The sequence below is a fragment of the Lathyrus oleraceus genome, chromosome 3 (genome assembly GCF_024323335.1).
Source record: "Lathyrus oleraceus cultivar Zhongwan6 chromosome 3, CAAS_Psat_ZW6_1.0, whole genome shotgun sequence".
NCBI lineage: Eukaryota > Viridiplantae > Streptophyta > Magnoliopsida > Fabales > Fabaceae > Lathyrus > Lathyrus oleraceus.
In genome coordinates this window covers 186,480,084-186,491,764 of record NC_066581.1, presented here as the reverse complement: position 1 = coordinate 186,491,764, position 11,681 = coordinate 186,480,084, and the positions used below count along the sequence as shown (strand labels likewise).

General features: G+C 33.2%; 2 protein-coding genes across 2 annotated transcripts; one reads left to right on the top strand and one right to left on the bottom strand.

The window, feature by feature from the left end:
- Positions 1-345: 345 nt before the first annotated feature.
- LOC127126155 (cyclin-P3-1) lies at positions 346-2,015 on the top strand. Its single transcript, XM_051055029.1, has 3 exons — positions 346-625; positions 1,019-1,423; positions 1,500-2,015. The coding sequence occupies exons 2-3, from the start codon at positions 1,026-1,028 to the stop codon at positions 1,756-1,758; spliced, it is 657 nt and encodes a 218-aa protein (XP_050910986.1). The 5' UTR covers positions 346-625; positions 1,019-1,025; the 3' UTR covers positions 1,759-2,015.
- LOC127126154 (DAR GTPase 3, chloroplastic) lies at positions 2,006-6,249 on the bottom strand. Its single transcript, XM_051055028.1, has 9 exons — positions 5,975-6,249; positions 5,717-5,821; positions 5,507-5,623; positions 4,893-5,036; positions 4,720-4,806; positions 4,298-4,413; positions 2,755-2,936; positions 2,586-2,643; positions 2,006-2,492 (listed from the first exon to the last, which is right to left on the bottom strand). Exons 1-9 carry the CDS (start codon positions 6,131-6,133, stop codon positions 2,369-2,371), a joined length of 1,092 nt encoding a protein of 363 aa, XP_050910985.1. The 5' UTR covers positions 6,134-6,249; the 3' UTR covers positions 2,006-2,368.
- Positions 6,250-11,681: the final 5,432 nt, after the last annotated feature.

The following is an 11,681-nucleotide window of genomic DNA, read 5'->3' as shown; positions in this document are numbered from 1 at the left end:
AAAAAAATCATTTTTTCTTATATTTTACTGAATAAATTGATGAAATTTAAATATTTTGTTATTAATAATTTGGTGCGGTGGCTCAACCATGGCCAACCCATATAAAGCTGGTTTTGTCATTTTATACACCATAGGCATGTTCTTCATACCTAGCCACAAACTAGTAAACACCACTTTTTTTCTTTTATTTATTTGCCTCATGTTATTTCTATTTATTTATATATGTGTACCACCATTTTTATTATTATTATTATTACTCCAAATAAATATTATCCTATTAGTTGAAAATTGGTGGGACCCGAAAGCATGTTGATTTAGTACCAACTTTTGTAATGAAAATGGAAGGTATTTGAAAATGTATATGTATGGTATCGGTGGTGTGGTATGAATTTAATTAATTAAAGAGAAAAAAAAAAGTGAAGCTTTATTTATCTTTATGTGGGAGTAACAATAGCAATGTCCACTGTGTAGAAACAACATCATCTGAATAAAAGAAAAAAACATGGCGCAGACATAGCATGATTTTTCTGTGTTCATAACTTAACTTGTTTTGTGCTTCAACCTTATGTAACACAAGCTGCAATCACCATTACTCTATTAGAGTTATTATCATTTGATAAGTATTGTGAGTTTCTTGTCTCTTTCATTGTTCTTTCTTTTTCTGTTTTTTTTTGTTTTTTGTTTTCGGGTTCAGGATAGTTTCATAGTATATGCAGCTGAAAAGCCTAAAAATTGTTTCTTTTTTATGTAAGTTATGTTAATGTTTGGTTTCTAACTTCTGGGGTGGTGGGGTTGAAATTTGATCTCTTTAGGATCTGGGTGTGATTTGTTTAGGATAAGAGACTTGGGATCTATCTAGGTGATTTTGGATTTTGCATTCTAGAGACCTAATTGAGGTTTTGTTTTAGATCTAACCAAACATGGAGTTACCTGTCATGTTTGAGACTGTAGGACTAAATATCCTATGTTTGTGTCTACACCAGATCAAAGGTTTTATTGACTGTCCATTTCTTTGCAGCTTGTATATGGGGACTCTGGCGCTTGAACCCGATGATGTAAGCTCGGATATATACCTTTCGTTGGGCCTTAAAGATATCGATAAAGGTGTTGGAGTTCCACGAGTTTTGTCGCTTCTCTCTTCACTTCTTGAGAGATCAGTTCAGAGAAATGAAATGCTGATTGAAGGAAAACGTATAGAAGATGTTGTTACAGTTTTTCACGGTTTAAGAGCGCCTGCTCTGAGTGTTCGTAAGTACATTGAACGAATCTTTAAGTACTCGAGTTGCAGCCCGTCGTGTTTTGTTGTCGCGCATGTATATGTGGATAGATTTATTCAGCGCACAGAGATCAAATTGACATCGCTTAATGTCCATCGGCTTCTCATAACCAGCATTATGCTAGCGGCAAAGTTTATCGATGACGCGTAAGTGCCATTTTGATTAGTTTCATTGTCGTTATTTGTTCAAGATGTTAACATAGCTCTGTATTTGGTGTTGCAGATTCTTCAACAATGCTTACTATGCTAAAGTTGGAGGAGTAAGTACTTCTGAATTGAACAGATTGGAATTGAGCTTTTTGTTTGGTATAGATTTTAGGCTTCAGGTTAGTGTAGACACTTTTGGAAGATATTGTTTGCAATTGGAGAAGGAAGGTTCAGAAACACTTCAAATTGAAAGGCCAATGCAGGCTTGTAGAATTAAAGAAAGTTGGTCGAACAAAGATGAGCCTCCATGTGCTTCCACAATTGCAAGATGGTAGTGTGCAAGCACCTTGTATCATTGTTGTTCCACAGTTATATGAATTCAAAGAAAAAAAGATTGATGAATATACACCATTAGTAATTAAACCATTTTTTTAAGGACATTGTTGTTGTTTGTTCTGCTTCTATTTTTCTTTAGCTTTCTCTGTTTTGTTTTTGTTGTACACTTGTTTTTAATTGCAAGCATGTAATCGAATAGAGGTTGTAATGAATTTTGTATCCCTTACTATAATAAACCATTGAAGATACACAATAATACTGTTAGTATGATGCATATCATATCATAAGTCACAACACGAGTTATATACAGACACATACAACAACAATCAAGTCTTATCCCATTAAATGAGGTCGTTGTATACATACACAGGAGACCAAAAAATAGTTACATTGTAATAAGCATCTATTGGTTCAAATCCTTTGTTTAGTGTGCCTCAAATCTTCCAAGAAAATTCATGACCTTTACTTTTCATGATGCCATTTCACAATCCTAGAATATCGCCATGGGAGAGTGACTCGACGAGTTCTTCAGTCTGGTCCTAGAAATCTCCGGCATAATTTTCAATTCTAGCTTCAAAGATTGTTGCTTCTAAAAGCAAATATTTGACATCACCTAGGAGGCCTCTCCAGTGCAGTCCAACCAAACCTACCTTTTCTAAAATCTGACAGGACACGGTATGCTGCTTGATGAACATCGCCATTGAACAAATGTAGCGCGAGCTTCTCTACGAATCTACAATTAAGTAAATACATGATATTGAATTCAAAAGAAGTTACTTATAAATTATAAAGGAATTTTCTTTTAGAAAACAAATCAATGGCATACATTTTACCACATTCACTGTCTACGTGAAACTTGTATCGTTTACAAAGTACATCTCGACCTGCATTGAACAAAGTCAGAGAATTATAAGTTTGAACTTTGAGATCAGGAAACAGTTATTTTTATAAACTGAAATAGGATTCCAATGGCTACATGTCACAAGGACACATACCTACAGCTGGAAGCTTTGTAAGCATTTGTACGAGAATTGCAGCAACATCAGCCACATCATAGGATTTCTCTCCAATGTCATCACATATGGCAAGTTTTATAGCGGCTGACTGGTCACTGATTCGCATTGGAAGTATCCCGGGAGAATCCAGCAATTCAAGATCTTTCCCAAATCGAATCCACCTTTTATATTAAGAAAAGAATACAATAAATCATGTACTCAGTATGTTACGAGAGATTCATCATTGTTTCTTGCTTGAGCTCCAACTTCTAGTCAGTAGTCAGACCAATTTAACTGTGATAAACTTTGCATGAAACTGAATTTGACCTATTAAAACTTAAACAGAATATGCCATCATCTAACTTCTTCCCTCTGTTGAGAAAAATAAAACCCCAGGAAGCTAAATTTTCAACATTTGGGATATAAATCCTTTTGATGAAAATTCAAGTGTTGCCACAACTATGTAGCACCGACACTTTATATTGAAGTCGTGCCAAGTGTCTGACATGTGTCGGAGTCTGAGACCGCCACAACACATACAGATTTGTTTGTATTTAAGTTCCTCGTCTTTTTAAATTATTAGCGGTGTCAACGTGTCTGAATCAGTGTTTTGTAGCGCGACAATGACTGCAACAGGAAGCAACAAGACTCTAAGATTTTATTTTCTAATATAAAAGAGGACTTGCCACCAATAAAACTAGAAAAAAAATCTTTTCAAAAATAGGCTGCAGATCAGAGTTAGAGTCAAGTGCGCCATGAGACCTTTTCAAAAACCTTTTCCTCTCGTACATGTCTTAAGACAGTTACCCTAAATTTAATTGTGAATTATAATAGCCGAAACATATTTAAATGTGCCATAAAATAAACAAATAGAAACAAATAAATAATCAATGATTAAAAAGAAAGTAACAAAATGCAAAATAATGCTCAAACATGAAATTTAATAAAAAAGATGCAACAACAACATCAATCAAATATTTTCAAGTCAAGAAAGCAACAGAATACATCTGAGAGACATTGGTGTAAAAAGAAAAACCTAATAACTAAAGTAAATTAAACCCAAATGCATAAAAGAAAGCAAAAGCATTCCTCTTTCTTCAAAATTTGGACTACATGTTTTAAAAACTAAACATTTCTTGAAATGTTAACTAGTCCCACTCAATTGATTAATTGTGATTTAAATTGGCAACAAAAACTTTTTGATACTATTACCAGTTAAAACAAAATAAACCAGCATTGACTTTTTCCTCTGTTGAGACTTGAGAGCAAGATCAACCCCAAAAGCTATATTTTTCAGCTTTGGGATGTAAATCAGAAGACATGTTAAGTTCATTAGGATTAGTCCGTTTAATTATTTTTATGGTTTAGTTGTGTGCAGGGAGAGAGCATTCTTGAAAACATTATGGGCATGTTTATCATGAGAAACAGGCAAGATACAACAGCTCAACAGCACTGAAGTTAGTGCCAGGTAACAAGTTGAACAAACTAAGAATAAGAACTTTTATGTTGGGAATTATTTAGGGAAATAAAATGAATAAATTACCTCAATGTTCTTGTAACTCCTGGCCTTGGAGCTGCTGCACACATTCTTCGCTTTAACAAACGGTTGATCAGAGATGATTTTCCAACATTAGGGTATCCAACTATTCCAGCTCGAACCTATTCAGCAGTAACATGCATTCTTTTATATAATAATAATGTAGAGAAGCATTAGCGTATTACATGTGAACTGCAATGATTTTCTATCAATTAAAGGAAAAGTTTTTCCTTGTGCAGGTTCTGAAGTTCATAACAGCAAAGTCACTTCCATAGTACATAATAATTCACATTGGCGATAAATAAAATAAATTTTAGAATATAATTATAAAACAAAAGACAATGCTACATGAAAATTTTAGAATATAATTATGAAACGAAAGACAATGCTACATCCAAATTGGTTTGCAATTGCTACAAGCAACCCACCGGACGAGGAAGTAGTCCTTTGGCTCTCCGCTTAACGTTTACATCAGCTGCTAATTCCTTTGCTAACCGGCCTAGCTTCATAGTGCCCTGTACATAGATCATTGGATCAGATATGTTGAACACGAACCTTTAGAACATGGAGAGTAGGAGGAGAAAAGATCTTGTTAGGATACCATTCCAAGCTGCCCATTGGAGAAGACAACCTTTGTTCCAAGCTTAGTAAAATATTCTGCCCAAGCATTTCGATCTGCAGTTGATATCATGTCTTCTCTATTTAAAACCATAATTCTCTTTCTATTACCAAGCCATAGATCCATCTGCAAAAGCAGCAGTAACAACTAGATGAAAAACTTAGATGTATCGTCCACATACAAAAGGCCTAACTACTGTACTTAAATACAAATATTATGGAAAATGGCGTAACACCAATGGAGTGCTTGAAAGAACTTACCTTATGAATAAGCATTTTTTCGCGTTTAAAAAAACTTACGAAAATAGTTTCCGATATGCAAACACACCATTTTCACTTTATTTTCATAATTTCACCATAAAGTTATAATAATAGCTTAGAGACAGCTTATGTGGGATTTCCGCTCATCCCTCTTCAATTGTAGAAAGAAGTTGTATATAAGCGCTTAAATGATAACTAACTGTTAAATAAGTTCCTAATTAAGTTGATTGTCAAATAACCCCTCAGTGTATTCAATCAAGGATTACTAAAAAAAAGAATTTTGTTCAAATTTCGCTATGCTACAATACCATAGTGCCTCTATTTGACAACACTTGCCTGTGGATGACTTGTGGATAACGGAATACGACCGTCCCGAACCTCTATAACAACATCCATCAACTTAAGCTGTTCCTTCAGTTCCTTTTCCGCCTTTGCAATATGCCCAGGAAACCACTGTCCAGTTACCAGGAATAATCAGCACCTCAAATTTCGAAATGAATCAACAGCCAACAAACAAATATATACACAAAGGCACGTGATAATTACCTGCACCGGGCGCAAAACCTTTGTCCAGTGATAAAGATCAGTGTCAATGTCAGTCCAAAGATCAGTCTTTCCTAGGTTACCATCAAATGTGTTGTTGCCAATTATCTGCAACATTCTCAATCACAAACAAAAATTAACAATAATCAATTTTAATTAATGAATAAAATGGTGGATTTGGGTATATACATTACAAGTCCATAGCTTGAATTTCAAAAACACCAACTATGACGGAAACGATGGAGGAGAAAGTTGAGTTACCTGAATGGTGGGAGATTGAGATGAGAGTGTTGGTGTGGCGGCGAGAGATGATGTGGAGAGTCTTCGACGGTTGGGAAGAAATTTTCCAGAAATTTGTGGAGATGGAGAGTTTGGAGTCCATAAACATGCTGATGGTTGAAATTGAACACTCATCACCATGTTATTCCTAACTCTGATTTTCTGCTTATTGTTTCGTGTTGTTTTTTGGATAATGATAATTTCAAAGGAAGACGCTTAAAATATACATTTTTCTTCTTTATTTTCTTTCTTTACTGTTATTTGATTTGATACTAATATATATCCACGAAATGATACTTAAATGCATTTTTTGTTCGCATTTTTTATAGATTTTTTTAAATAATATTTTTTAATAAAATTTCCCCAAATAATCATGTTTTCTCATTAACTTCTAAACCTATAACCTTTCAAACAAAAAAAATACAATATAAAGTACAAATCAATTGAATTGATAATTGTATTGGATAAATTAAATATCAAATCAATTAAATTCACGTCTCTTATAGATCAAATAATTTTTTAAAAAATAATTTATAATAAAAAATAAAAGGGTATAATTAATTTTAAAAAATTGAATAAAAATTAATAGTTAATTTAAATCGGATTACATGCAATAATATTTCTTACACTTAAACGACCTGCTTGAACATACATGTCATCGGTTTCACGCCCTGTAGATACTCTTAATAGTGATGATCCTTATTCATTCATCTGAAGTGTTTGATATGAAGTCCCTGGAGCATCATCGTCACTAAATTTTCTAAGAAATTCTTGTAATTCTACGTAGTCTTGTGTCTGCATTGACGTTGTCGTAATTGAGTTTGCTGTCTATGTCGTTGTAGTTTATCTATCTAAATTTTGTGCTCGTGTCCATATATCGTACACGACAAGTTTATTCAACTTTAGTTAGAGCACGATAGTTTTGGTCGTGTTAATAAAATTATGTCCTACTCCGTTGATGTTAATTTTATACTCACTCTACAAGAAAGATGAAGACCCTAAACACACACATTCTTTCTTTCAACCGGTGAATGTAACGTAATATTATAGGGCGTGTACATGTTATTGAGTCTACCTATTAAGGGTAAGGTGGTTAATGTAAAGACCAACTTAGCCAATTCAATATGTGAGGAACTTTTGGGTGCCAACTTGTTAGTTGATATCCAGAGGGGCCAAGGTATTTTACTTAGCGTATTAAAATTTAATACAGAGGTATAAAATTAGATGAAATGATCATCTTGTAGGATTTGAGGGACGACCATTGGAAGAGTGAGTATCAGAGGATTATTACCCTTGTTGTCGTTTAAGATTTTCAGAGTCTGTCAATCGTTTAATGGGGCAACGTTTAAATAGCTAAATGACTAAGGGTATGGACCTCTCATTGGACTTAACTGAATGGTTTAATCCATCACGGTCCATTCAGACACATACCTCAATCAAATAATTCATCATTAATTAGTATTAATAACAATTGACCATACTATAATTAAATAATAATTGATTATCTCAATTCATATTTAATTAATTAAATACTTAATCTAACAATGATCTTGTTATTCAATAACTTAGTCATATACAAGTATGATGTTAAAGTTCTACATTACTTTAAAAAATAAAAGGTCGGTTACTTACAAAAATAAATATTGAACACTTTATAAATGAGATGACTTATTACCTAATGCCTTAAAACTTTTTGTGAATATTATTATATAAACTTTGAAAATCGAATGGATCCGGACTTTAATTGTGAACAATATCACTTTTCTAATAGTATTTCAAACACTTTCAGAATGTTTTAGAGTCTACAAGTAGGAATACGCAAGATAATTTAGTTTATGCTCGAGTTTGTACAAGACCGATGAAAACTCGAATGTAGTGAAGATTAAATCTGAAATTTTGTATGAAGAGAATATATTTTTGTAATGTGTTTTCCTGAATTCATATAGCTCAATTTATAGGCTAAAGTGGTGTTGTTTCACAGGGTTGCACCCATTTATGAAACACACACTTTTATCAACACTTTTAAATGTTGCACAGTTTCTCCTACAACAATATTTTTCAAACGTTGTATTGTTTCGCCTGTAACAATATTTTTCAAACATTGGCTATTTGCATTCTGCAACCCTTCACAAAATATTTCCTATTTCTGAATTCAAAATTCGAACTTAAACGACGACCATAAAAAGCATGAGCAATGACCATCACAATGTGTCGTGGCTTGACGCTACATGTCGACCGAAGGCCGACATTCATATAACATTGGGGATAGTTTGATTGCTCTGATGCATTGTGCATAAGTGCTTAAGTATCATTTACAAGCCGCCATTAGCGCCTCTACGCCCACGCCCTCGAACTCGGTCTCCGAACCGGTGTCACTGTGTATGGAGAAGACAAGTGGTATAAGACTTGGGACCACCATATTTGTCCATCGGGTACTTTATCCTCTTTAGCTCTTTTGTTGAGTTAATGAATATAACTCTTTATAAAGGTCTTCAATGTGAGTACCATTTTCTATGTGAATATATTTTCCATATATTTATTGTTATTTACTCACTTGCGCATTTTTCTTGTCATTTTTGAAACACACTAATGGATATTTATTGTTCAATATTTATTACAGTCATCTACTTGTTCTAATAATGATTAGACCAATTCCAAAAAAAAAGGAAACAAAGAATGTTAATAGAGTTAAGTATATTTCAATTTTAACTTAACCTTAGTAAGGACAACATAAAGTCAAATTGAAGTTTTAGGTAGCAATGTTTGGAACATGTTATTCCTTGTGATTAGACCGACGTTACCTTACACAAACTCTTTAATGGTTCTTCGTCTACATCTCTCGCTTAGCACTATTTATGGCCGTGTGCTTTTCCTGTTTCGTGAATTTTTCGTGAGAGAAATTCCAATTCTCACTTTGAGATGACATTATCACGACATTCACATATTTCTGGGATTGAGATACATATTTATGATATTGAAATTCATTAAGAGTTTTGAAAAATTAACCCTCAATATGCAATAGTCAACATTGTTACATAATGTCACACGAATATCCAAATCAACGGCTTATTGTTACCCACTAAAAATATTAAGATTAATGTTTTATTAACATTAGATTGGGTTGTCACCGTTGTTGGAACTCTTATTCAAGGAGTTTCAATCTGACACCTCTCGATGTAGTCTTTACTAAATCTCTAGCCAATGGCTTAGTAAATGAATCAACCAAATTATAGCTCGATCATACATATGTGAGTGAGATGATTTCATCCTTAATCTATTTTCTCATGAAATAATGTCTAGGTTATATGTGCCTAGACTTTCCATTATACACTTCATTGAATGCTCTAGCTAAAGTAACTTGACTATCATAATGTATCAACACCTTTGAAACATTATCTATTGTCAATGGAACTTCCAAGATAAGGTCCCTTAACCAATCAACTTCTTAGCTAGCGGAAGCAAGAACTACGAACTCTAATTCCATGGTTGAAAGAGTAATGCATGTTTATTTCTTACTCTTCAAATAAATTGCACCTTTGGCTAGTGTAAATATATAACCTGTTGTGGATTTATGATCTTCAACACTCGATATCCAACTTGCATCGGTATATCCCTCCAGTATGGTAGGAAACCTACCATAATGAAGGCCAAAAATTCTAGTTTTCAAAAGATATCCAAAAATCCTTGTGATAGCTTTCCAATTATCACTATTTGGGTTGCTAGTAAATCTACTCATTTTACTAACTACAAATGCTATATCGAGTCAGGTACATTGCATTAAATACATTAGACGACCAATTGCACTTATGTATTCCAATTGAGCCACAACTTTTCCATCATTCTTTTAAATTTTAACACTAAGATCAAATGAAGTGGTTGCTTCCAAAAAGAAGAGTCTATTGAAGCTACTTCTTCTTTATAGGTTTTAGGAACATCCTCCACTTGAAGAATAATAGTCATCTTTCGAACATAATTCTCATAATTTCCTTCAAATAGATAAAAAATAAATTGAAAATCGATTCTGTTTGGTCCTATATCCTTTGCTTTTCTGACTCTTTTGCTTATCCTAGACTCGGGTTATGTTTCAACAATCCGTGAAATACTTTCGGTTTGTATCTCAATAATTCATAAAGAATATTCCTCACGAGGTTTTTCATTTGTAGGGAAATCATATATCTTTTCCTTTGTAATAAGATTTTAAAAAATTCCATATCTCGGGATTCATTAATTGCATTTGACTCCAAATTTAAATGTTTATATGCTTTATTTTTATGCATATCCTACAAAAGAACATTTGATCCCTCGCGGACCCAATTTAGTTCTTTTAGGATCCACATTATTATAGTAGGCTACACACCCTCACACTTTAAAATAAAAGACATATGGTTTTTTGACCTTCAATAGCTCATATGGAGAAATATTGATTATCTTTAAAGGATTTCTATTAATTATATGGAAAGCGAATAGTAAAGCTTCACCCAACAAACTAAATGTAAATTCAGAATGCATTAACATGACATTTATCATTCTTGATGTCTATGATTCTTTCTCATGGCTAGACCATTTTGTTGTCGTGTACGGGTGCAGAACATTCATGTATAATTTCATATTCTTCACAATATGCATCAAATTCATTAGAAAAGTATTCATCGACCCTATCATTCCTAAAGACTTTGATACTTCTATTTAATTGATTTTCTGCTTTTATTTTATAAATGTGTGAATCTAAAGCAATCGTCGATAAAGGAAATGGAATTCTTATTTCCTCCATAGATTAACATGCCATTAAATTCACACACATTTGAATGCACAAGATCAAGCAAGTTGGTCTTTCTTTCTACACTTTTGAAAGGTTTCTTAATAATTTTTATTTAATATATATTTCACATTTTTCAAAATCATTATATCACATGAGATAAGATCAAATTTAATTAGTCACTTCATAGTACTAATACTAATATGTGTTAATCTAGTATGCCATAAAGAAACAGATTCAAGCATCTAAGCAGAATTAGAAATTTCATTGATAATATTGTTGATAGTACAAAGTTTGATTATTCCCTCAATGGAATATGTTTTTCCTATAAATACATCGTACAAGTCAATATTAGTTTGCCTAATTCATATACAGATTTAATGTCTAGTTTTCCCAAAAGTTCCCTACTAGCAAGTTTTCTATTCATGTTGGGGGCACAAAGTACATTGATAAGAGTAATTTTCTTTCTAAAAGTGAATTTTAGTTTGACGGAACCCGTTCCAATGACCCTATATCTTCCCACATTTCCCATATGTACTTCTTGTCCATCATTTGCTTCAGAATAGGTTTTTGACGTTGCTTTGTCATAAGAGACATGCACGGTAGAACATGTATCATACCACCATCCTTGTGCCTTGCCCTTAATTTCCATAATTTTTCTCACTGTAGTGATTATGTTATCATCAACACGAGCACTATTGGCCTCGTTTTTTGTTCTTATTATGCCTACAATCGCGAGCATAGTGACCAAACTTTCCGCACACGTAATAGCCATTTTTGGGTCCTTTTGGGCCATCAATTTTTTTAAATTGTTGTGTTCCTTATTTGGTCCAAGATGGTTCTTCATTCCATCATGTTTCTTTTTTCCTTTAATGCTCACGCCATTTTCGTTGGATAATCTAGCAGATTCGGATTTCTCTATATCCTTCGATT

Coding starts and splice junctions, on each gene's coding strand:
- LOC127126155 (XM_051055029.1), top strand. CDS start 1,026: ATGGGGACTCTGGCGCTTGAACCCGATGATGTAAGCTCGGATATATAC. Junction 1,424..1,499: donor GCAAAGTTTATCGATGACGC/GTAAGTGCCATT, acceptor TTGGTGTTGCAG/ATTCTTCAACAATGCTTACT.
- LOC127126154 (XM_051055028.1), bottom strand. CDS start 6,133: ATGGTGATGAGTGTTCAATTTCAACCATCAGCATGTTTATGGACTCCA. Junction 5,822..5,974: donor CTCAATCTCCCACCATTCAG/GTAACTCAACTT, acceptor AGAATGTTGCAG/ATAATTGGCAACAACACATT. Junction 4,414..4,719: donor AAGGACTACTTCCTCGTCCG/GTGGGTTGCTTG, acceptor ACTGCTGAATAG/GTTCGAGCTGGAATAGTTGG.